Raw genomic sequence first — 24,620 nt, 5'->3', positions numbered from 1 at the left:
TCAAGGATGTCCTTCCGAAACTTTCTTATCCTGACTGTGATACTTTACACCTTTCCTCAACAAGGTAGGAATTAATATTCTCTTATTTTCCCTTAATTATCTTTTCATTCCATCTCTCTGAATTATAAATTTTGAAAGATTATTTGTCCCTGATATTATAGAGATCAAGTAACGATTAAGTCTTGGCGGTTATTTCCTACAATCAATATTTTGTTTCATATTTTTCTAAAAAAAAAAAATCAATGCCTTATTATTGTTCATTCTAAACAATAAATATATTCATCTCTGTTCGATCGCTACCGGTCTCTCTAATAACAGAGTGACTAGGCAATCACAGTTTTATTATCAGCTCTGCGTTTGTGTAAACACTGGATTTAGCACTTCAAACAAGAACTTTAAAATATTTCTGTGAAATACGGTCATGGAATTCTTTTAGTATAATAAATATGTGCATGTTTTCGACATTAAATCTTTCATCTTTATAGAAATCTTCTGTCATAAAACTTACTTAGAAGAAATGAAACCAATGACAGTAGAATAGACGAAACACTTTACAAGTCTAATAAGTAGCAGGGAAATGAATGTTTATAAATCTTATGTATATCAAATATTTGGAGAAATACATCTACCAATGTGAATTAAAATCGCGATTCTTAAAAATTAGAAAAAAAAAGTTATGTATTATATGCATACTGAAACTCAAAATAATGCTTTCTAGAATTATTATACATCCACACTCCCATACACACAAGCCATAGCCATTGCGAATAAAGTCCGTCAGTGGTGAAAAGAAAGGATTTTTTCTTTTTAATTTTACAATAAAACGGCTTAGAGCGTTTTCTCAAACCAGAAGAATCGCAATTTTTTTTTTTGGAGAGACAGGATACTGACAAATCAGTTGATGCTACAGTGCTTTTAACAATCTCATTTAAAGTAAGCATTTCTCAGATCTATGGTCGTTATAATGAATTTAGTTGCAAATACCTTTTATTTTGGTCATTTTTTGATAAACATGTTTCATACCAAATGTATAAACCTATGACTATGCATTACCTTATCCAAACAAAGGTCTATAGCTATAGGTGGGTGAGATCGGTTGACAGGGGATGTTTACTTCTGATTCTAACTGTGGGGTTTCTAGGGGGTTCGAATTTTCCCCCTATTTCCCGACGACTTCTGAGATTGATCGCTGTTTGATATCTTTACCTTTTTCATGTAAATCATTATGATAAAGAAACGTACTGAAATTTATTCAGTATCTACAGGTGTACAGAAGATTTATCATTTCTTTTAAAATGCATGGTTACCACTTCAATCTTCAAAAAATATATTTAATGAATTATTTGCAAGCTTTCATCATTAATTGGAATTTAAGCAGAAATAGAAAAGATTTCTAAAATACTACAATATTCCATTTTTTTGTTTCAGTCAATAAATGAAAAGGTTTTGCATTTGCTTTGCATTTTAACGATAGACTTTGGAATATCTTTTCTGATAAACTAAAGGTATTGAATTTGATTTTGACTGGTTGCTTTATTGAAAATATTGATTTTCATAAATATAGAACAGTGTTAAGAATGAACACAATCTTTGATAAACATGTAAATTTACTTGTGCTAAAGCCCATTATTATATGTGTATTGTATTAAAATAATTTTATTTTTTTTTTTTCAAGTATAAAAAATTGGGAATTTTTATGCTTTCGAACATAAATCACAAACGTTTCACAGACTAAAATTAAAATAATTAGATTAAATTATTAGACTTTTATATGAAGTTATAACAAAAGAAAAAATGATAAATTTAGTAACATAGTTAAAATATGGAAAATACTATTCAGAAAAAAAAATCCCTCCTGAAACCATGGACACTCACATAAATCGCCGATCCCCATTGGTCATAAATCAAGCAATGGCTGACTCTATAGACCAATTAAGAAACTTCTTTATTACTTATGACACCCGCTCCCCCTATTTCAATATCTTTGAGATTCTTCATCATTTAAAAATACTAAAATTTGCTTGTTTACTGGTTTGATATTTAATAACATTCAGCACATGATGGCTCCTCAATTATCTCTGTGGTGATAAAATCCAGTGTATTTTAATAACCATGATTGATCATTTCTATAAGAATCGTTTTCAACCTTCACTAGTCTTTTCTTTTCATTTAAATGAAAGTAAATTACATGAATCTTACTACTGAAGTACAACTTACCCATACATATGATAGACATGTAATATAGAATTCACTTTTACTAACGTTATCTTAATGTACCTGAATATAAGATATATCAACCTTATTGGTACCATATATATTTCATTAAAGATAAGGTACACTACAGAGAGATAAGCTTAATGAATTATGGCTTGTTTATAAACAATATAAAATGCTCTGATTTATACATTGAAGCATAAAAAATAAAACAATATTGATATTGCTTACTCAAACTTTTGACCTGTGTTTGTCCCTGATTTTACCGGCTGAACTGGTAGCACGTTCAGTTAACGTTTATTCTAAAATACAGTTTTAATAATGAGGTCTCATCAGAAACACCTGCAACTTTCATTTCGCTTGGCAATGAAACAGGTGTTACCCATATTTTATCGACTTAGGTCTGTCGCTACAGGGACTTGAACTCACGACCTTCTAATAACGTAGCGGGCACCCTGTCACAATGCAACGTAACCCTGACAGGTCAGCACACTTTATTTTTAGATTTGATACAGGTAAAATTTGTTCAATTCTTTCTCAAACAATTAACTTCAATTACTTCAGCTCGGCCTCAGGTAGAATTTCGTACACGTGTTTCACACATATCTAACGAATATTATTTCAATTGATTATTAGAAAATACATTCAAATAAATGTGTTTAATTCATGAGCAAAATTCTCCGGTCGTTTAGCAATGGACAATGAATATGCTAAAAGGGGGAATATGAAACATTCCCAGCTTATAAATTGGAAGAAAACATAAGTGTATTTTGAAGATTGTAAATTATTTATTAGAAATTCTGCAACATGCAACGGTTCTCTATACATCCCGAGAAAGTGCACCAAAGTGTAGAATGATACATGTTGTTTATAGACAAATATGAATTTACTCTGCAGTGAAAACTGTTTTCTGTTTTTAACGCATTATTGATGGGTGCTATGTGTGCAACACAACAATAATTAATGCCAGAGAACTTGAAATAATTAAAAGACCTTTAAGCTAGCGGAAAGAAAAAAGAAATTTGGAAAATATTTAGTTCCTAGTTTGCAAGTGTTGTTTTATCTTTATGCCTTGCTGTGCTTGTTGGGCTGTATTGAATATTTGTACTTACTCAGAAAACTTCTTAACTGCATACATACACATCATCAGCAGATACATGTATATTTTAAAGAACTTAGGTCAAGAAGTAGACAAAATATGTCAGAGGTGATTACCTGAGTAGTACTAGAACAATTCCAGTTTTTTTTGTTTTTATTAGTGTTTCCTTCCAAAAATGATTGTTTAATTATAGAGATGACTAATTCCATCAATGTTGGGTGTTTGATTAGAGATGACTGATTCTATTAATGTTGAGTGTATGATTAGAGATGACTGATTCCATCAATGTTGAGTATTTAATTAGCGATTACTGATTTCATCAATGCTGAGTGTATGATTTGAGATGACTGATTTCATCGATGTTGAGTGTATGATTAGAGATGACTGATTTCATCGATGTTCAATGCTTAGTTACAGATGACTGATTTCATCAATGTTGAGTGTATGATTAGAGATGACTGATTTCATCAATGTTGAGTGTATGATTAGAGATGACTGATTTCATCGATGTTGAGTGTATGATTAGGGATGACTGATTTCATCAATGTTGAGTGTATGATTAGAGATGACTGATTTCATCAATGTTGAGTGTATGATTAGAGATGACTGATTTCAACGATGTTGAATATTTAATTAGAGATGACTGATTTCATCAATGTTGAGCTATTCAAGTATGGCGAGCTGGGAAAATGTTTGAAGTAAATCTTTAGTGGGAAGCTGCAGAGTAACTTGTAAAGTATTTTTTTTTCAAAAATGTTTAATTCTTGATTATATAATAAAACGGTAATTGACTTTTGAATTCGTTTTACTCGTGACTATACGAACCTGATCAGGTATTCGTTAACCTTGGCCTTCGGCCTCGGTTGACCAATATCTGACCAGGTTCGTAAAGTCACGACTTTACTAAGTCTGTGAAAAAAGTATAGAGAACGTCATACTTAGTCAAAATACCTTTGTGAAAATTTTCATGATGTTACGGAATCCAAAATAGGAAGGGTAGATCGAACTCACCTTAGTTGACTGGAATGTTAAAAAGATTAAAAACTGACATGTGATTTTGAAAAATTTCATCCTTAAAAGTGAACTGTGGGTACAGGTTGGATTTCCAGACGTAGAATCAAAACAAAGTTCTAAAATACAGTTATAATAATGAAGTCTCATCCGAAAGATCTGCAACTTTCATTTCGATGTGCTAAGAGCTTGGCGAAGGAACAGGTGTTACCCATATTTTGTTGTCTTAGGTCTGTCGCTACAGGGACTTGAACCCACGACCTTCTAATAACAGAGCAGGCACCCTGTCACAATGCTACTGAGACCCTGACCGGTCAGCATACGTTATTTTTAAATTTGATATAAATAAAAGTTGTTCAATTATTTTTCAAGCAATTAACTTCAATTACTTCCTCTCGGCCTCAGGTAGAATTTCGTACACGTGTTTCACACATATCTAACGAATATTATTTCAATTGATTATTAGAAAATGCATTCGAAAAATGTGTTTAATTCATGAGCAAAATTCTCCGGTCGTTTAGCAAAGGATAATAAATATGCTAAAAGGGGGAATATTAAACATTCCCTGTCTATAAATTGGAAGAAAAAATAGGTGCATTTAGAAGATTGTGAATTATTTATTAGAAGTTCTGCGACATGCAACGGTTCTCTATACACCTAGAGAAAATGCACCAAAGTGTAGATTGATAAATGTGGTTTATAGCCAAATATGAATTTATTCTGCAATGAAAATTGTTTTCTGTTTCTTTAACGCAATATTGATGGGCGCTATGTGTGCAACACAACAATAATAAATGCCAGAGAACTTGAAATAATTAAAAAGACCCTTAAGTTAGCCGAGAGAAAAAGAAATTTGGAAAATATATAGTTCCTAGTTTGCAAGTGTTGTTTTATCTTTATGCCTTGCTGTGCTTGTTGAGCTGTATTGAATATTTGTACTTACTCAGAAAACTTCTTAACTGCATACATACACATCATCAGCAGATACATGTATATTTTAAAGAACTTAGGTCAAGAAGTAGACAAAATATGTCAGAGGTGATAACATGCAAAGTACCAGAACATTTCCAGTCCAAAAATGATTGTTTAATTATAGAGATGACTGATTCAATCAATGTTGAGTGTTTAATGAGAGATGACTGATTCTATCAATGTTGAGTGGTAAATTAGAAATTACTGTTTCCATCAGTGTTGAGTGTTTAATTAGAGAGACTGATTCCAGTCATCAGTGTTGAGCTTTTCAAGTATGGCGAGCTTGGAAAATTTGGAAGAAAAAACTTTAGTGGGAAGCAGCAGAGTAACTTGAAAAGTATTTTCCAAAAATATTGTTAAATTCTTGATTATATAATAAAACGGTAATTGACTTTTGAATTTTGTCTACTCGTAATTATACGGACTTGTTTAGGTATTGGTTTACCGCGGCCTTCGGCCTCGATCAACCAATACCTGACGAGGTCCGTATAGGCACGAGTAGACCTCGTCAAAAATTAAAGTTAATAGTTGTATATTGCTACAGAATGTAAAAAGTCATAACTTTATAAGTTACTGAAGCCAATATTACATTTTTTGGAAAAAATGAAATTAAATCATTGGATATAGGTAACTCTTGATGGCTCTAACTTCGATCGCTTGAAGTGAGTCTTTTCCATACATAACAAAGCAAAACTCTTAATCTATCAAACTCTCAATCTCTTCAAACCCTTGATCTCTCGAAGTCAAAATACATTCTCTCTATGCATCTATTTTACAATCTATTGTAATTCACCCTAGATACCTCGAAGTGACTTTATGTACACAAAGGGTTACCACATTAACAACTTTACCTGGACATTTAAATGGCTTCAGGCCATAAATTAAACGCGTGATCCGTGAAACGGGATGCTTATTCAAGAGATTGCAAGGTGATAATTGATCATATGTCAGTCTGCTCTTAGAATAATTAACATCGACCGTCCTACGATAATTTAGAGATGCAGTGATATGTAGAAGTGGGTTATGTAAAAAAGTATACTAATTTTGAGTTAGAGTTAAACTTTGATGAATAATAAAAGATACAGAAACTATCCATAACAACATAATTGTCACTATGACGACTGTTGCTGAACAACTACATACAGAACTGTGTTCGATGATACGTAATATGATGTTCGTCATTCTTACATAGAATAAATAAATATAATGTTAATATACATTTTTGGCTTTATTCAATTTTCAAAAAAAAAAAAAAAAATCCAGATCTGTATATCCACCTGAAAAAACAAAACAAAACAAAGGAGTGTCTGTGTTAAACATGCTAAAGCACGTGTATAAGATTTACCTGTATTTTTCGGCTACATATAAAAGCATACTTTATAAACATCATTCTGACGCCATAGCTTTGCTTTGAAGTCATTTGTATCTCCTTATATACATGTATATCTTAAAAAATAAAGGTAAAAGACATATTAACAAGTAAAATCCTTCCAAAGAAGGAGAAGGTTCAACGATCAAAGTTGAAAGGTTTAAACGCACTATGAAAACTTGTGAAATTTTAATGATCTCTTTTAAAAATCAATATGCCATACTGACTGATAATCATTTATACATGTTCTTATACAACTCTTTCCGGACTGTTTCCTCTTATATTCCATCTGAATATAATTGTGATTCACTTTCTTCTGATTCTTAGATGTGTACAACTTTTGGTATACTGGAAACACTGAAGATGAACTAAAAAGAAAACTAAATTTGAATTAGATATGTTTGATGATTATAAAAATAAAATATGTTTAAACTCTGAATTATGTAAAATAATCTAAAATATAGAAATCATTATTTATATGTTCAAATATATATACTCTTAGAGAGCATTCATGATCAGCCATATTTCAATTTTTTTTTTTTAATAATCGAGATCAAGAGTAATTAAGGTAATATTTACATTCTATTTCTTTATTACATCAGAAACAAACAAAAAGGTAATATATTCATACTGTAATATAATAAGAGTGTTCGATTAACAGGTTTTTCAGCTGCGCCAGGTACACTCACCCCCAGTGTTGCTGTGAAACCTGCATACTCATCCGTGACTGACCTTTACATTGGGTCAAAGGTCGAATTCACTCTCACCGTGGGATTTCCCGCCGGAACTACAGCGGGTGTAGTAGTGGAGATTCTGCCCTCCACAAACGTGACAGTGATGGCAGTCGGCGATGTGAATATGACTAGAGGTAGCAATCTGGATATTGACCCGAACATGAAGATGGTGTACCACCCAACAGAGGACTCAAAAGACGTGAGTAGGGTTTATGATACTTTTAGACCACTACTTTATTAAGAAACCCATAATGATACATGTTTTGATAACATTTATCATTTCTATTGATCATTTTCACGAACATCGAGGAATATTTTGTTTTGATCGACAGCAAGTCAATCACAGTTCGTCCCATCAAAATAGCCCATAAAATGTAACACTTTGTGTCACTTTAAGCTATGGATTAGCTTACTCGCTATAAATAGGGAATTTCGTGTAATTTCATTACATATTATGTTCATTTGGTTACATTATGTATAATTTTTTTTGCTATGGAGCCATGGCAAAACACTTCTGAAACGGAAGTATACTTCTTCTTTTTAGTGAAAGTTAGTTTGTTCATTAGTGCTTCGAGTTAAAAAAGTTAATTAATAGAGTCGATCATTACCTGTTATGTGCATTCCAAGTCATTTCCAAGTTTGAGAATCTGTAACATACCTCTGATATTAATCTTGCTACTGACTTTCCTTCCTTTATTTCAGAGAATTATATACACTGTGTTTCTTTTCCTTTGTAGACTGCCTTTAAAATCTATACACGCGGTGTATACAATTTTTCGAACGTATATAACAGCGAGACGTCTGGGACAGACGCGGAAAACAATCTTGTAATTAACTATGAAGCTTTTGTGGTATCGCTGGACGGGATATCAGATGGCGCTACCCACTGGGTCAGCGCTGGGATTGAATATAATAACAGCTACAACGTATGGATAGGTCAGGTGTCTTACATCATGAGGTCAGCCACCAACCCTGTAAGTTTGTCAGGTGTTCCTCACCAACAAAATAACCCACTCCATCTTTAAATATCATTTGGACATTCCGTAATATGTAGTCATAAACTTCACAATAGATATTACCAGACAATCCTCTAATCATAGGCAATTTACGCTTTTGGCAAATATTATCAAAACTTTCCCACGTGTTAACTTCCTCAGCAGGGAAGAAAGGAAACATATGGCCTATTTGACCCGAATTATTTTGATTGTTTTTCGCTCATCAGTATTGGGTTAATTTTAAACTGCGCTTACTTATCCCCATCAAAAATACCTTGAAAACATTAAACAACCTTAGACAAATTCAAAATGAGTTAAAATGTACAAGCATTGATAATATTTTATGTGTGCATAATACCTGAGGATCATTTATTTTGATAGCCTGTGTCGAAGACGCCCGTATATAACTTGACCTACCCCTCCAGTGCTACCACTCTGAACAAAGGGGAGACGTTGAAGGTGGTGTTTGAGACATGGATGCCCTATCCTAGCCCCGATATTGCAGCGGAGGCCATTAACCTCCACAGCGACACCACCAACAATGACGTAAAGGTGGTCTCATTACATGTAAAGTCTATAGGTCGAAACATCGACGGAACAACAGAGGCACCGCAGGTTAATATATGTAGCAGTATAGCTTAAATAAATACAGGCTTCTGTTTTTGCTTTTATATCAATTTTTTTTTACATTCAATCTATGAATACAGCAAGACATTAAATGAAAAATTGTATTGGATCAAAAATGTCATCTCATGCACATTCCACATTTTTCTCGCTTTGTTAATCGTTTAACTCTTAAACTTGTATTTTGTCTACTTAATGCACATATTTTGATTTTTGCAGGTAAATTTAGAAAAGATGACGTCATCGGCAGTTTTATGTAACTCTAGCTGGGCGGGTTCAAGACGTGTTCGACTGGTTCTACCAACAACTCTCACAAATAAAGGTACAGCTAATCAAACGCTCTTAGCAACTGCAGTGAATAACATAAATTATGTCTATCACATGCTAAGTGTTACATTTATCAAGATATTTATGCATATATCACTATATCTGTGTAAATTTTGGAACCCGCATTTTCGGCTAAATTGGGTCATAATTTTAACAGAATTTCTACTAAATTCCACTACTTGGCGTCCATATTTTTGTTGTACTACTGTACAGACGAGTTTTGATTTTTTTAAAATATATTTTTCGTATAAAATCTTTGAACCGCTACATTACAGTCCAATCCTAGCTCAAGCAGCTTGAATTTTTTTTGTTCTTTACACGAGGAAGCTTAAACAAGCATAGCCTTTTCTACATCGTTATTTAAAGAGAATTTTAATTACATTTTCCTTCTCGCTCTAATTCTTTCAAAGAGATTACAATTCTTAGGTTAAACACAAAATCTGGGGAAAATTTGGTGGCAATCAAAATCTGGGGAAAATGTGGTTGCAATTGACCCATTGATTCTTGATCAAATCAAAATTGGCGTAAAGTCAATACACAAATGAGAGGGATTAGAGATAAATTCTGATTGGAAAAGCTCACAAGATTTCAATGTGGGTGAGCCACTAGTGGTTTGGCCAATCAAATGTTTTCACGTAACACAACTAACAACCAAGGTAAAGCTAATCAAAATCTTTCAAAATCAACAAAAGCCGGGACAGCCAAGAGTCTTTTAATCATTCAATTGGATATCAGGTCAAATCATCCAGGGTCAATATACCATAATATTCCATAAAGAAATAGATGTACAGAAGTTAAGATGATAAAATAAGCCTAATAATCATCGTCGAGGTCTAAAACTAGCTATATAAGATTATTTCTACAGAGTGTGTCTGAAGTAAGGAGCATGAAATAAAAAATTTTCTTCGTTTATTCATTTGTTTGATTAAAATCAAATGATTTTAGTAAACAACAAAGCACTCCATAGCCGACGGGAAAAATATGTATGGTAAATTTTATACTCTCTTGAAGTTGATTCAGACATTCACAAAAATGAACAATTTTTAAGTTACGGTTTCAACAAAGAAGAAGAGTCTCGATTCTCGTTGATGGTTTATGGCAAAGATCAGCTATCAATCAAGTGTAGTACAAACAAAATTGGAATTGTACATCATATAAACATGTATTGCAAAGTCGTTGATATTCACTTTCCTGGATACTACTTTATAAGATGCATCAGAAATAAAATATTTCAGTTGAGAGACTAATTGCTAGGAGTTAAAAATGCTACAAATTTACTTTCGATTTTTAAACACATGCTTAGCCATAAAGACATCATAAAACACTATATATGAGACCTGTGGTTTTCTTTTTTAAAAAATCGAAAAACTACACTCTGTATCATCTTCAAGTAACAGACAGAGCAGAAAAATACATCGATAATCATCTTTTCTTTTGAATCTAAACTTTACAAAAGGTGTACCATGAGATAATGGAATTTTTAATGAGTCCATCCTATTTCATGGAAGGTTACTGTATAAATTTACACAACAAAGCTACATATCGATTCACATCGCTTGGGGCTCTTTGATAAACATTTGTTTTTCTACCATGATAGAGTCACGCTCGGCATCTCCTGCCAACTCAACTGTAGACGACAGAATAGAATTCGAGGCTGTTATATTAATGACAGATGATGCAGTAGAAGGTGATGAATATCCGATCGGGTTCGGAATTGAGGTGGATACGGCTGAAGTTTGGGTCTCCTACTTCAACCTTACGGCAGGCCCAGCAAGTGGATCCCAACCGGTAAACCAGGAGGACGGTTTCCTCAAGAAAAATAATGAAAAAAAACTTAATTATGCTGCTTATACCTATAAGTACATGTACACTTTTTTTAATGTAGAGATACCAATAATGCATCTTTAAAATGTATTTGACTGTGAATATCAGTACTATCACGGTAAAATTTCAAGTGAAAAAAGGGAAACATTCATATAAATAGATTTTCTTTTAAAATTATTATCATACAATAAAGGTATGACTGATATACCTACATTGCATTCTTAAATGTATTTCAAATAAAAGTTATCTATTATCTCCTTTTTTTCTTCGTATGACAGAGCATGTCGATGGCCATTGCTGGTGTTAACAGTACAGCCTGCGTCAGTGCTGTAACAGATTTCGTTGTAAATATCACGACAGTAGAAACCGGGATTACAGTTTTCTCTCTTACGGTCGAAGTGGTGGAAAGTACGGCTCTTCCGGCTGGAGTAATGGTGGCCCATATGGAGGTCATAGAAAGTGGACAAAATATACTTTGCTCAGAGACCAATCTCACCAAAGAGAGCACCACCTCCAACACCGTGGTAGAAAACTCCGCCACAATGACATTTAACATCAGTAATTTTGGGACGATGAGCCATATAGGAGGAAATAACACAATTACAGTCAAAGTTTATTTGGTGCCGTTACCAGGATTTGTGTCAACTGGGCAGAAACATAAAATTAATGTCGGGCTTAGTGGTCATACAACTGTAAATGATAATACAAATGAACTGGACATCGTGTGTGAATATCCACCAGATGTAAGTATATATCCACCAGATGTAAGTCTATCAGCGTAGAGTTAGCTTGGTTGAGTCTTTCATTTTTCCTTGTCTTTTTCTTGCTTTGGTTTCATTTTTTTTGCGGTATGATAGGCTCGTTAACGGTAACTAGATAGCTCACGTGGAAGAACAATCTGTATAGAGTTTACTTTGAATACCTGTTCCTTCCTTACAATTTTCTGCCTTCTAACTGCATTTTGCCATGCCTTACGATTGATCAAATTTTAATTAAACCTGGGCAGGCTCTTAACAGGGTTTTCAAAGATATTCATTACGCTATTGTATGGTCTTTTTATTACCTTGTTTGCAAATACAACCTGTCGTATGGTCGAATTTTGACTGACGTGTGCTTGTTCAATTCCAATTTATGAGTGCTCCGTTTATATGATCAGACCTAAGGGCACACGTCGGGTGCTTACTCCTCATATGCACCTGATCACATCTCTGTGCTTCTAGGGTCCGTGTGTTTGTCCTGCTCCCAAATCTGTATTGTTTACAGAATATATGAGATTGATAAATGTTCATTATCTCCACCTTCTCATTCAAAGACTAGCCAAGAGTGTGCTTTGGCTTATATAGTAGGTGGGGTGAAGGCTATGTAGATAGCTCAACCGGCTTTAGAAGTACCTGTTACAATAGTTCAAAGGGCATGCTTTAAAATCTTGTTGTATTTTCTACCTAGTTGTTAGTTTTTGTCATATATTTGTTTGTGTGTTTGTTTATTTGTTTTTTGTTTGTTTGTTCGTGTTTTTTTTTTGATTGCTATATAGCACATACAACATAAAACACTCAATTTACTCCATACAATACAGGCACCCGTTGACTTTTCATTCAACTTTTTCCACAACTGCACCAAAAACTGTCTGACAAGAGGATCCGTGTTCGAATTCTTCCTGGACATCTCTACAGAGAGGAACAAAAATCCAGGCCAGGTGAACGTTGAGCTGGCGGTGCCTACCAATGATAGCGAGTCTTTCTTTGTCATCTGTGGCTACGACATACAGAAGATCGGATCCAACCTGAAGTGTATCAACAACGCCACGATCATGGAAGCCACGAACACGACAGTGTAAGAAAATACTGAAATAAATATAGACATATATACTTTATTTTAAAAATATTCTCGTGTGTTCTTAACATCATCTCTTCGAAGTTTTTATTACACGCTGGAAATGTTCTGAAACAAATATTGAAATCTTTTTATCATCAGAATAAAATCTAAATGAAAGTTCCGGCCTTCATGATTTGTGTTGTGTTTTGTAACGATAGGTAAATCGATTTCCTCTTCCAGTTTGTCTGATGGAACCTACTCCAAAGTGAACGTAATTTTTCCGGTGATGTGTAATCTTGGAATCGTAAACGACACAGAAGAAGACAAAGTCCAAATTCGGCTAACAATAAAAATTCGGAATGACACATCTGTAAATTCGAGTAGGGATGAATGGTTCGGACTGGGGTCTCGATACAGTACAACCCAAGTGTGGGTCGGGCAGTACAAAATCTGCATCCGGGCACCAGTAAGTACAAAATTTGCATCCACGCACCAGTGAGTACACTATTCTATGTCATCCGGGCACCAGTGAGTACACTATTTTATTTCATTCGGGCACCAGTAAGCCACGTGATAAAATATTTCTGAATAACTGGATTGGTTTCAATTTGACAGGGAACTGATTCCTTAGATTTAAATTAAGTTTTTTTTCTAACATTGGTTTAGGACTACTACGCAGACCTCGCTAAGATCCATGGTGTAGCTATTGACTCTTCAGACCTAAGTGGAACGGTCTTTCCAGGAGTACGGGGAATCGAATACAGCTTTGACGGCGTAGATTTTAAGGACAAACCAGTAACTGTAAGTATAGAGTTTCAATCCGTCTTAAATCGTCTTACTTTAAACTCACTGGTAAAGACAATTAAAGAAATAACCCTAAAATTTTCCTATCAATACTTAGTTCACGCCTGATGGTGCAAATGCCTCTGTTTACAATATCGACAAACCTTTCATCACAAGTTATGTGGGAATGACGAACCTGCCCAATGAATCCTGCAAACAAAGCTGCTATGTCAACCATGAAATGGTAGTCACTAAACGTACGTATAATATATCATATTAAAGTCGTCTCCCAGTAAATAGAAGAATACAATAATACATCCATAAGCATAACAGAATAATTCAGATGCATCCTCCTCCTCTTCGGTCGTATAAAATGTTGCTTTAACGTTAATGCTTTTCCAAAAGAAATATGATTTATAATGAATTGAACACAATTGCAGCATACCTTACGAGGCAAAATTTGACAGAAGTAGTCTTTAAACTTGATTATTTTCTTAAAGAATGATAGTCATTTATTTCAGTGAGAGTTATCTCTCTTTATCATAGGGTCAACGAATCTTAACTCCAATTAGACATCAAACATTGTAACAATACGTTTAACAAGTTTTACCAAGTACTGCATGTCATTAAAATCATTTTGCCTTCTTTCAGTCTAATCTCTGAAGAATACCAACGGTACCTCTGGAAATACGGATAAAACACTCTTTGGTTTCTATTTTTAGTTGACGGTTACATTGATATCTTTAACGACGAGTCTGGGACCCTGAAATCCAAAATTCCCTATGCGCTGGACGGTGATAATAGCACCTGTTTTGATCTTCCAGTACAAGGCGAAACTCCACCTTTGTTCTGGACGAGGATGAATACATCGGTAATCCTCGGAATAAATGCCTCACAGTTTGATATCATAATATCAGGCGAAGGAATATCCTGTGCAAGACACTCAAACAACAGGGTTCTACAGGTAAATTATTCAAAAGTTCTACTGGTAAATTACTCAAACAACAGGCTTCTACAGGTAAATTATTCAAATAAAAGTTCTACTGGTAAATTACTCAAACAGTAGGGTTCTACAGGTGTATTAATCTAACAACAGTGCTGTTACAGATAAATTACTCAAACAGTAGGGTTTTACAGGTGTATTAGTCTAACAACAGTGCTGTGCATATAAATTACTCAAACAATAGGGATTTACAGGTGTATTGATCTAACAACAGTGCTGTACAGGTAAATTACTCACAGAATAGGGTTCTACAGATAAAATACTCAAACAATAGGATTCTAGTAAATTTCTCAAACAATAGGGTTCTTTAAGTAAATTACTCGATTTCTTGTCAGTGGGTAATATGAGTAATTTTTTTAATTCATGTTTCAGCTATGATTTCTTATTTAAATGAATGTGTACTAATAAAGGATATTCAGAATTCAGAAAAATATATGTGATGAACTTTTTGATGCAATCTTAAAGAACTGGGTACGGTAAGCCCAATAATCGGCCCTGTAAAATCGACAAAAATTAAAAGGAGGTTTACATTTTATCAAATGTATCAAGTTACAGTTGAGGTTTCCCTGTGTGTAAATTGGGTAACAATTTTTCTCAACACAAGCGCCCTTTCATTCATATAACGTTTAAAACCGGTCTTATATTCCGGAATTCCCTTATTTTGGATGTTTTCCTCCTCTTCAAGTCTATATTTCGATATGGCCGCATCCGAGTACCGGTATGTATGCGAAACTTCACAGAAAGAACAAATATAACCCGATTTCTGATATTAAAAAGAAAAAATGACCTTACAAAAGTGCGACCACATCCGTTTTTACAAAAAAAGTGAAGTTGGAAATGCTGCATTTTTGGAAAGACTTCAGTTTTCTCCACAATAAATCTATACTTTTAAAGAAATAAATTGTTTAATTCTGTATCTGAAGGTTTTATTATTCTTTTTATTGTCTTTTAAATCTAATTCTGCATTTGAAAAATAATTTAATACAATTTAGGCAAATGAAAACCATTTAAACCTTTCTCAGTGAAATTTATTATATGGGACATTACATGTAATATTAATGACGCAATGCATTGAAAACATGACGTCACAAAGAGCAATCATGTTGAAAATATATACTTGAAACAAATTCGTCCGTCTTCTCAACTATGATAAACATTCAATCAATATTTACAGCGTAAAAAAGTAATAACGACATAAGTTGGGCTGGTTCAGACGATTAATTTACATTTACATGTACATGTACCTCCAGTTAAAACGCGCGTCTCCTTCATAGTGAACATTGACTTTATTTGGCTGTTCAAGAAAAGGTTGCTTTTTTTAACCTTTTTATTGAAAATCATCAGCTTTCTTAAGTATGTTTTATTCGTTTTCATTTTATATATATGTGGGATTCATAAGTATCAAAAGACAATACATGTAGCTAGTGATCGGGGCAGGTAAAGGGGGAGGGGGGGGGGTTAGGAGGGAAGCTTGGGATATACTAGTAAAAGTCACCATTTGAACATTTTTTTTTCAAAACTTGTTATCCTTGTTCACTGTATTGTTGCAGATTTTTATTTGACAAAATTAATTATGTCAGAAAGGATTCTAGTGTTTTATAGCATAATCAGGAAGTGTGTTATATATGACTTAACACTTCTAAATCTGCCACTGCCGACCTACATTTACTTATTGAAGGTCTGCAGCTGGGAATGGAAAAGTTCTTATTTACACTTATTATTAATTATATAATTATTATATATATATTTATCATGCTGATCGGAATATTGACATCAGTGTTTTCAAGTAAAATCGGGTTTAATTTATAATTTACAAGGAATTATAGATAAGGAAAAATTAATTATGTTGACAAACTAAGTTTATAAGCTTATAAACCTAGACAGTGGCGTACATTTTCGGCATTTTCTACCAAAATTTAAGTGAAACACGATACTATCAACCTTTTTTTATTGACTATAAATAAAGATTATCTGTTCCCAGTTCTGTAAAAAAAAAAAATACAAACACGATCATTCATTACTTGTGGACAAGAACCCCCCCCCCCTTTCCGCTCCATAATCGATGATTTTAATAACTCGATTATTTTTCTTTCAGAAATTATTTTTCTAATACATTTTTAAGGAATTCCAAGTCTTGAAATGAGAAATGAAAAAAAAGGTTATAGATATTTACCTGTATAAAAAACAAAACGAATGTACATATTAACTACACTACTAGTACACTACTAGTATATATTGATATTCTTGAAGTAAGCGAGTATTTTTAAAAGGATTTTATCCAGATTATCCATGAAATAATACATTAAGGAATTATTAAGGTCATAGGAAAAATGTTCAATATTCCAATGGATGTACGTCGGTAACCCACGGGTGATTCAAATTGAGACTCAAAACCGTGGTTTGCGACTAGGGGGGGGGGGGGGGGTTCCTGCCCAATATCACCTTTGTGAAAATGGTGCACATTATCTCTGAATTTTAAAAATTTCAACGTCCGTCTATGATGATAATCCGTTCTGGAAAAAAAAAAAATATTTAAAGTATTTTATCGTTACTACAAGGACAAATGTAAAGATTTGTGGAGGAAATGCCCCAGAGAGTTATTGTATCCGAAGAAAGTGATTAAATTATCATTGTCACTGAAATAATATCAAATATCTTACCTACGGTTGTGTAACATGTAAACATCAGGAGGAGTTCTAAAGCAAAATCATTATCTATTTTAGAGCAGTTTTTTTTCTTAGAAGATGTATAGTCATGTTATACATGTCAGCAGTTTGCTAGGCATATTTTTAAAGATTTTTTTTAATCAGACACTAACATGAAAAAGAACCATAATCAAGCGATAAAATCCAGGAATGGCAAGGATAACTCTATAAGGAACACTGTTACGTGTTTTACATGTACTTATTGTTCCCACAACTGACAAGTAACAAAATAACATCAGATTTCGTATAATTTGATAAATGAACTAGAAATTAAATCTCTATGTAGCATATCAAAAGAGACGTGAAAGTGAATTTTGATTCTTTAATGTGTGTTCTGTTATTCTGCATTTCGATTATTTGTACTTTGTCTCCATTTAAATAGAAGTGTGTGTGTGAAGGGGGGGGGGGGTACTGATAATCAAGTTATACATGTACTTTAATGAGGACCAATAAAAATATTTCCACTCGATCGTTACCGTTGATCGATCTTTTACTGATCGATATCAATGCAATGTCTGCCGCTTCATGCTGCATTGCTTTGAAGACGACACGCGGAGATTTTCAAAGCCGACGTGGATAAACTCTATATGTGAATCATACACACATACTATATCCTTACTTTTATACATTTTAGTTTTTAGGGAATTATGCCCGTTAGAGTGTACTAGAGACTTCTGAATCCCCTCCCGAGAATGCATGTACATTTCCCTTCGAATTCACTACGCAGATTTAAGCAAAAATTTTCAAAGTCTGTAACGCGCGTTATGATAAGGCCGTTTCAAGTTTTTTTTTTCCCTATGTTCAGCGTATATACAGTCGGATTGGTTTTTGAGGTTAAGAAAATTTTGACAATAAGTATATAGGGGATTATTCCTGGTTAGTGCATTTGACATGAACATGCAATGAAGCGGATCCACTGGAATGAATATAAATCACGATCTGTAAAAGAAATTCTAACATCAAAGAAAAATTAACGCAGTTTAACAGACACCTCATAACTCTGAAATAGTGAGAAATTTTTATCAATAGAAGATACGAAATTAATAGCGCTGCCATTTGGTGGAATGGAAAGGGGGGGGGGGGGTGATGGCTTTTTCATTGCCAAAAGTCCAATTTTGACAATTTTATATGGGACGTTCCAATTTTCTTTTAATTGATTCATGCATATTTAAAATTTTAAATGTAACTTCATAGACAATGCGAAAAAAGGTTGAAGAAATCTAGCAAATTTTCACATAATTTTTTTTTATAAATTTGATACGCGCACATATACATGTATACATGATACAAATTTTAAAAGAAGAACGTACCTCGTCTCGTCTGTATGGATGAATCAAACCTCATTACTTGTCTGGTAAAATCATTTGCAATAAAATTATATTTTCCAACAAATTATTATACTCCCTCCAGATATCAAAGATACATGTACGATGAATTAAAATAAAAGTTCAAAATTGTTTTCTGGAACTAAGGCAGATTAAAATAAATACATATGTAGTTTCCGGTCCAGAGAATTCATTTCTTTTAACGTAAAGTTAAAATCAATAACGCCTTGATGACGTTATCACGTCAAAATTTGTAATTTTTTTAAGAAAACTCCCCATTTTTCGAGACATCTGACGGAAAAACGGTATGTGATAATTTAAAAAAATAAAATGATCTTGAAAAGACACATCGTAGGCATGTTTGTATAAAATTGAAATCAAATTTGGAGACAGGGCCGCCTTGTTATACGTAACGTACCCAGTTCTTTATAACACTACTCTCTGTGCTTACATGACTTGTATGCATAGCACGCAAAAAAAAAAAAATCTTGATTATGGTCATGAATAAAAAACACAGAAAACCACAAGCAAAGCGCCAAGAAAGCCTTATGATTAAATGAGGTCACAAACATACGTTTATTACGAGTGAAGAATGACAGTATTCATATCTACTGCAGGTGACTACTCCCGCGTCATTACAGGTTTCCTACCCAGAATCCAGTTCTGTCGGCAAATTCCATGGCAACATTCAATTCTGCAACCTGACGGCTGATAATGCAGTGCCCAACAGTTTCTCCACATGTGGCTTCCGATGCAGCTGTCCGGACGCCCCACACTGCGAGGAGGTCATTGTGTTTTTAGCAAATAATGAGAATGGAGCCACCTGGAAGTTGTGCGAGATCTCAGCAACAAATTACTGATCAACCAATCAGGACCCGCTGTCCTGATCACGTGACACCGTCCATAACTAAGTAGTTTTATATTTTGAATCTTACGAGTTGCTTGTATCATCATTGAATAGAAGTACAAAAAATTGTTTAAGATATAAATCAACTTGAGAGAAAAAATAGTGATCGAGCTCATCTAACATATGTACACAACGACACTCCGTCTGGTGCCATTTGATATTCTTCATATTTTCTATAAGTATTTTGCAATAATATCTGCATCTTATTGAAGAAGAATGAAGTTATGTTTATAGTGAATAGAAAAAGTGCAGAATTTTTTTTTAGAAAAAAGAAACTTATGCTTAAAGTTTGAAGAGCACAGGTTTTTCAGAATATTATTCAGAACATTACGATTTCCTCCATTAATAGCCCAATAAACCGGCCTAGAGAGACATCAGTTTTAGTCAAGAAGATTTTATATCGTGACTTGACGAGAGAATAATTGAATGGTGATTATATTTGGTAGTGTTCTAACTTCCGGTCACTCAAACTCTGTCTGTTCTTATTATAACAATATATATTTATTCTATATCTGTGATAGACTTATTTCAACTTTTTTATTTAACTTTTTTTTTCTCCTATTACTTCTGAAATTGTGTGCAATAATTACTGTAAAAGTCATATATTTTCGTGGGGTCAAACTTGCCAAGTTGGAGGAAAAAATATAAGTTCTATGGGATTTGATTTCGTGGATTGAAGAAGTGTTGAGCTCTTATACATTTTAAATATTGCATATCATATACATTTCTGGAGGATATGAATTTGTGGTTTCCTCGCACCACGAAAACAACAGAAATTAATCCCCATGAAAATTTATGATTTAACAGCATACTTTTAATTGACTGTGAAATGTGTCTAAATGCAACTTAGTTCTTGATGCTGTAATGTCATGTGTATGTAATGTTTTTAGATAATACTATTTATTTAACAATACTTTTATTTTTTAAATACTGTGCATTATGCTTGTATATTCAAATTCTGCATTTTGCTTCCATTTCGAATACCTTTTATATCTGAAGAGTACATATAAACCCTTAATACTTCATTATTATGTATATATTCTCAGCATTTCTTGTCCCAGTCATTCAGTAATTTTTACACATTTATTATATAAATGAGAGCGTTTTATTTCTTCAAATGTTTTTAAATTTTCGCTTGGCTTTCTTGATTTCTGCAGATTCTTACCCGACATATTTGAAAGAACGATTAATAATGAACATCTGAGGGTTTATGTGGTAATCAATCTGTAATAAAATAAGTTAATGGTATATGATACAGTCTGACGATTATTCTCTATTTGGAATGGGATGTGAATGTAATATACCTGTAGATTTCAGGGCAATGATACCACGTTAACTAATTATAAATAAACAATGATGCATATTATAGAAGGTCGGCCATAGATATGTTTAACCATCCGTTAAGACTCTTTCTAAAGAGATAAGTAACTTTCCATCTGTGATCGATATAACATTTTAAGGAGGACGTGATGTATGAAGTTCTTCATGTCTTTATTAAGAATTCAGTTTAATCTAGTCAAGACTTTCAATCTCTGTTCAATCAAGCACTTGCATGTATTAAATATTGTCATACGAAAATAATTGGGAAAGTTCCTTCATAAGGATTCTCCGTGTATTTAACGGATTTTTCAATTTATGATATAAGTTAATTAATGCATTTATTTAAAAAGTTTAGAAAATACAAGCAAATCTTCCTGTGTAATGCATTCATCAAGTATGTTATAAATAATAAATGATTAAAATAATTACGGAATACTGAGATTATGGTGGAATGGATTGAAGTTTTGTAAAATGAAAAAACAAAACAAAACCAAAAAAAAAAACCCCCCCCCAAAAAAAAAATAACACGTGAACTGAAGAAGATATATTATAAATCATATATACAGTGTATACCTGAAAATAGTCAAAAAACATAAAGAAAAATTTCAATGAAAAGAAAACTCTACTTTTCTTGTTTGGTCTGTTTGGTTTTTACTATTTAAATATTTTTTGCTACACAAAATTATGTAACTTGTTATTTATTTCAATAAGTTGACTAGCTATTTTCGAGAGTTTACATGCATGGGCACTCAAATAAGTCATCAGTATTGTATATAAGTTTCGAAATCAATGGAGCCGCTATTCTTCTTTTTTTTTTCATTGCAAGCATTTTTAAAACAACCCAAGACATTCCTCTATTTTAATCTTCGTTAATGTTGTTGTTGCAGATTTTATTATTTGAATAAATTTACAATATTTTATTGTATTGGTTTGTAATTATGATATTTCATAGATCATGCATTTATATGATGCGTTTCTTAACCATATTTGGATCAAGTCCATATAAAACTTGTCAGCACATTTCTTGACATTTTTAACACTTTTATTTATAACTTTGAAAAAAAAGTTTCCACACTACAATACTGCTATAGTATGAAAGGTTAAAAACATCAAGTGGCTGTTCTTGCAACTTGTTAACGAAGCTCTAAATACCATTATTTAATAATATGCGTAATTTGATTTTGTACATAGATTAATTTATCCAGATACTTTGCTATTGCTTGGTAAACAATAATATATGTCATCCAAAACTGACAATAACGGTAAAATATTGTAGCTGGAAGCAGAGTCAGCAATTCCTATTCAAAAAACTGCAAGCTTTTAATAATTGACTTTTTTGTTTCTATGGAGAGCAGCCAAATTCGAAAAATATATAATTGCATGCACAACAAGACTTGTAACTTTGAATTTTTATAAGCTCAGTTCAATGAAGCTGGGGGAACTTACTAGTATGTTTTAGTGTCGGTATACCAGGCTAAATTTTTGAAAGTTTTCTTTCCCCTATATTGATCATAACTGCATGTGTGATGCATCTAGTATGTTTCATTGTACCAGTAAAGCTTCAGATGTTGCATTTCAGGCAGTATTTTTTAGGAGAATATCCAGATTTATGTTTTTGAGCAGGTAACATATTTTATTTAAAGCAGATTGTTTTAGACGCATGCCTTATTGATTTAACTTGCATGGTTGATACAGCTCGGGGTGCAAACTACTAGACCTGCTTTGAATGCAAGATATAAATTGCATTTTCTAAATTAACTTGCATGAATGATTCATATAGGTTTGCACAATACCAAATTTGCTCTGGATGCTGGATGAGCCAGAATTTGACCTATATTCGCCAAATAAATTCATGTCAAGATTAAAGATGTTGGAGCAAGTTCATTCCTGTATTATCTTAAGCTCTATATATGGTGATAAATTTTACGTAATGATGCGTCTAAGGATGTACAGTACTAGAACATTTTTTAGGTGTTATACATTGCCTTACTCAGGATTGGGCCAATCACCCAAATGGAATAAAATAGCCCATTTGGGATAAAATACCGGGTATGCCAAATGGGATTTAAATTTACAGTTTAAGCGATTAATCCCTCGGAAGATCCTACACTTCTTGGGGATCAATCTCTAGGATTATAAAAAAAACCCTTGCTTTTCAAAAGTTAAGGCATTCGATTTATGTTTATGCGGATTTACACTATTTATAGCCAAAATAACATTTTTTTTTTAAATTTACACTGTAAATTCATATCCCATTTGGGATATTATATCCCAAACAGGCTATTATATCCCACTTGGGCAATAGGTCCCAACCTGTTATTGCAAGATAATAAATTCGCTTCTGTTATATAAAGGCTGACATTTGCCCTTATTGCCATGGTCACTGTAAAGGTGAATTTAAGTCTCAAAATTAATTGGTAACTATTTAATTATCAAACATACAATACAGCTTAGATTCTATATAAATTAACATTAAGACAATATAACGAGAGGAAAATTTCAAACAGGTGCTACGAGCATAAGCATCTGTGTTATCTATAACTGGGGTTAACGGAACACCAACTTCCAATAAAAATGCACCTGGTCGACTCAAAATATATGAGCTAACTATTCGTTCCTGATTTTTACAGATCCAGTCAAATGAATATTTATGCCTACGTAGCTATCATTAGGTATTTGAACCGAGTAGAAGTAGCTACTTCTATCTACTTTAACGTCTCTTTAAAACTGGAAATAAATAATACTTAAGGTGGATCTTTAAAACACGTTGTTTCTTATCAGTTCATCACCTTGTGCACTAAAATAACATAAGTACAAATAACCTTTGGACTGGACATGCAAAATTCGGGTGTAAATTTGAAACTTTTAGGACGGTAGGAACTGGAGAGGAATTACATGAAGAATGGTCCCAAAACCTTCTATCTAAGGATGCATGAAGGTAAATCTTAAAATTAATACACATTTGTAAGATATTTTAGGCTTTTTACCAATTGACTTTGATTCTGAGCTTCTAGAAAATGGAACTGTATATAGCTATTGGTGCATAATTGATAAGTTAGAAAGTAATCATTTTTTGGCCAAATTTTTTGTCGCCTACATCGATAGTGTGACTGTACCAAGAAATTTGGTAGTCACTACATTGCGACATTCCCAACTTTGGCCACGAAAAGCAAATAAAGCAAAAAGTAAGTAAGTACAACTACCTAGAGTAGGTGTTTAAATACCTAGATAGCTATAACTAGCTACGTATAGGTAGAAATAGTCTTTGGACTGGACCTGTTCAAGAATTAAGCCGGTCCCATGCTGCTTTATGCTACTTACCAGGGTTGGGGTAATGCTAAATGTAATGATAATGTATTGCAATGAATCACTTGAACTAGAAGTAATGCTAGTAATGTGTGTCATTACATAGCATTACAAAGCATTATTTTGTATATACCTGTTTTAAAAAAATGAAAATGGACATGGAAATTATTCTTTTGATTATTTTTTTAATAATAGAAATGAATGAAAAATGTTAAGCTATTTAAATAAACTCGCTGTATCTAATCAAATATATCTTTATTCTGTTGAAAGTTCAATTACTGCACATT

The 24,620-nt window shown here is 33.1% G+C and overlaps 1 protein-coding gene across 2 annotated transcripts; it reads left to right on the top strand.

Annotated features, from left to right (window-relative positions):
• Positions 1 to 21,947, top strand: LOC133195556 (uncharacterized). Of its 2 annotated transcripts, none has more exons than XM_061331441.1 (13): positions 1 to 64; positions 7,327 to 7,598; positions 8,137 to 8,373; positions 8,776 to 9,009; positions 9,238 to 9,340; positions 10,943 to 11,133; positions 11,448 to 11,912; positions 12,746 to 13,002; positions 13,225 to 13,450; positions 13,651 to 13,785; positions 13,886 to 14,024; positions 14,490 to 14,731; positions 19,442 to 21,947. In XM_061331441.1, exons 1-13 carry the CDS (start codon positions 7 to 9, stop codon positions 19,658 to 19,660), a joined length of 2,778 nt encoding a protein of 925 aa, XP_061187425.1. In that variant the 5' UTR covers positions 1 to 6; the 3' UTR covers positions 19,661 to 21,947. The 2 variants fall into 2 exon arrangements, with proteins under 2 accessions (XP_061187425.1, XP_061187424.1); XM_061331440.1 differs by having other exon boundaries at positions 19,418 to 21,947.
• Positions 21,948 to 24,620: the final 2,673 nt, after the last annotated feature.

Source organism: Saccostrea echinata, unplaced genomic scaffold (genome assembly GCF_033153115.1).
Source record: "Saccostrea echinata isolate AGI-Se365-2 ecotype Australia unplaced genomic scaffold, CSIRO_AGI_Sech_v1 ptg000029l, whole genome shotgun sequence".
NCBI classification, from domain to species: Eukaryota; Metazoa; Mollusca; class Bivalvia; order Ostreida; family Ostreidae; genus Saccostrea; species Saccostrea echinata.
Note: the sequence above shows the minus strand (reverse complement) of the source record. Positions and strands in the feature narration are given on the sequence as shown.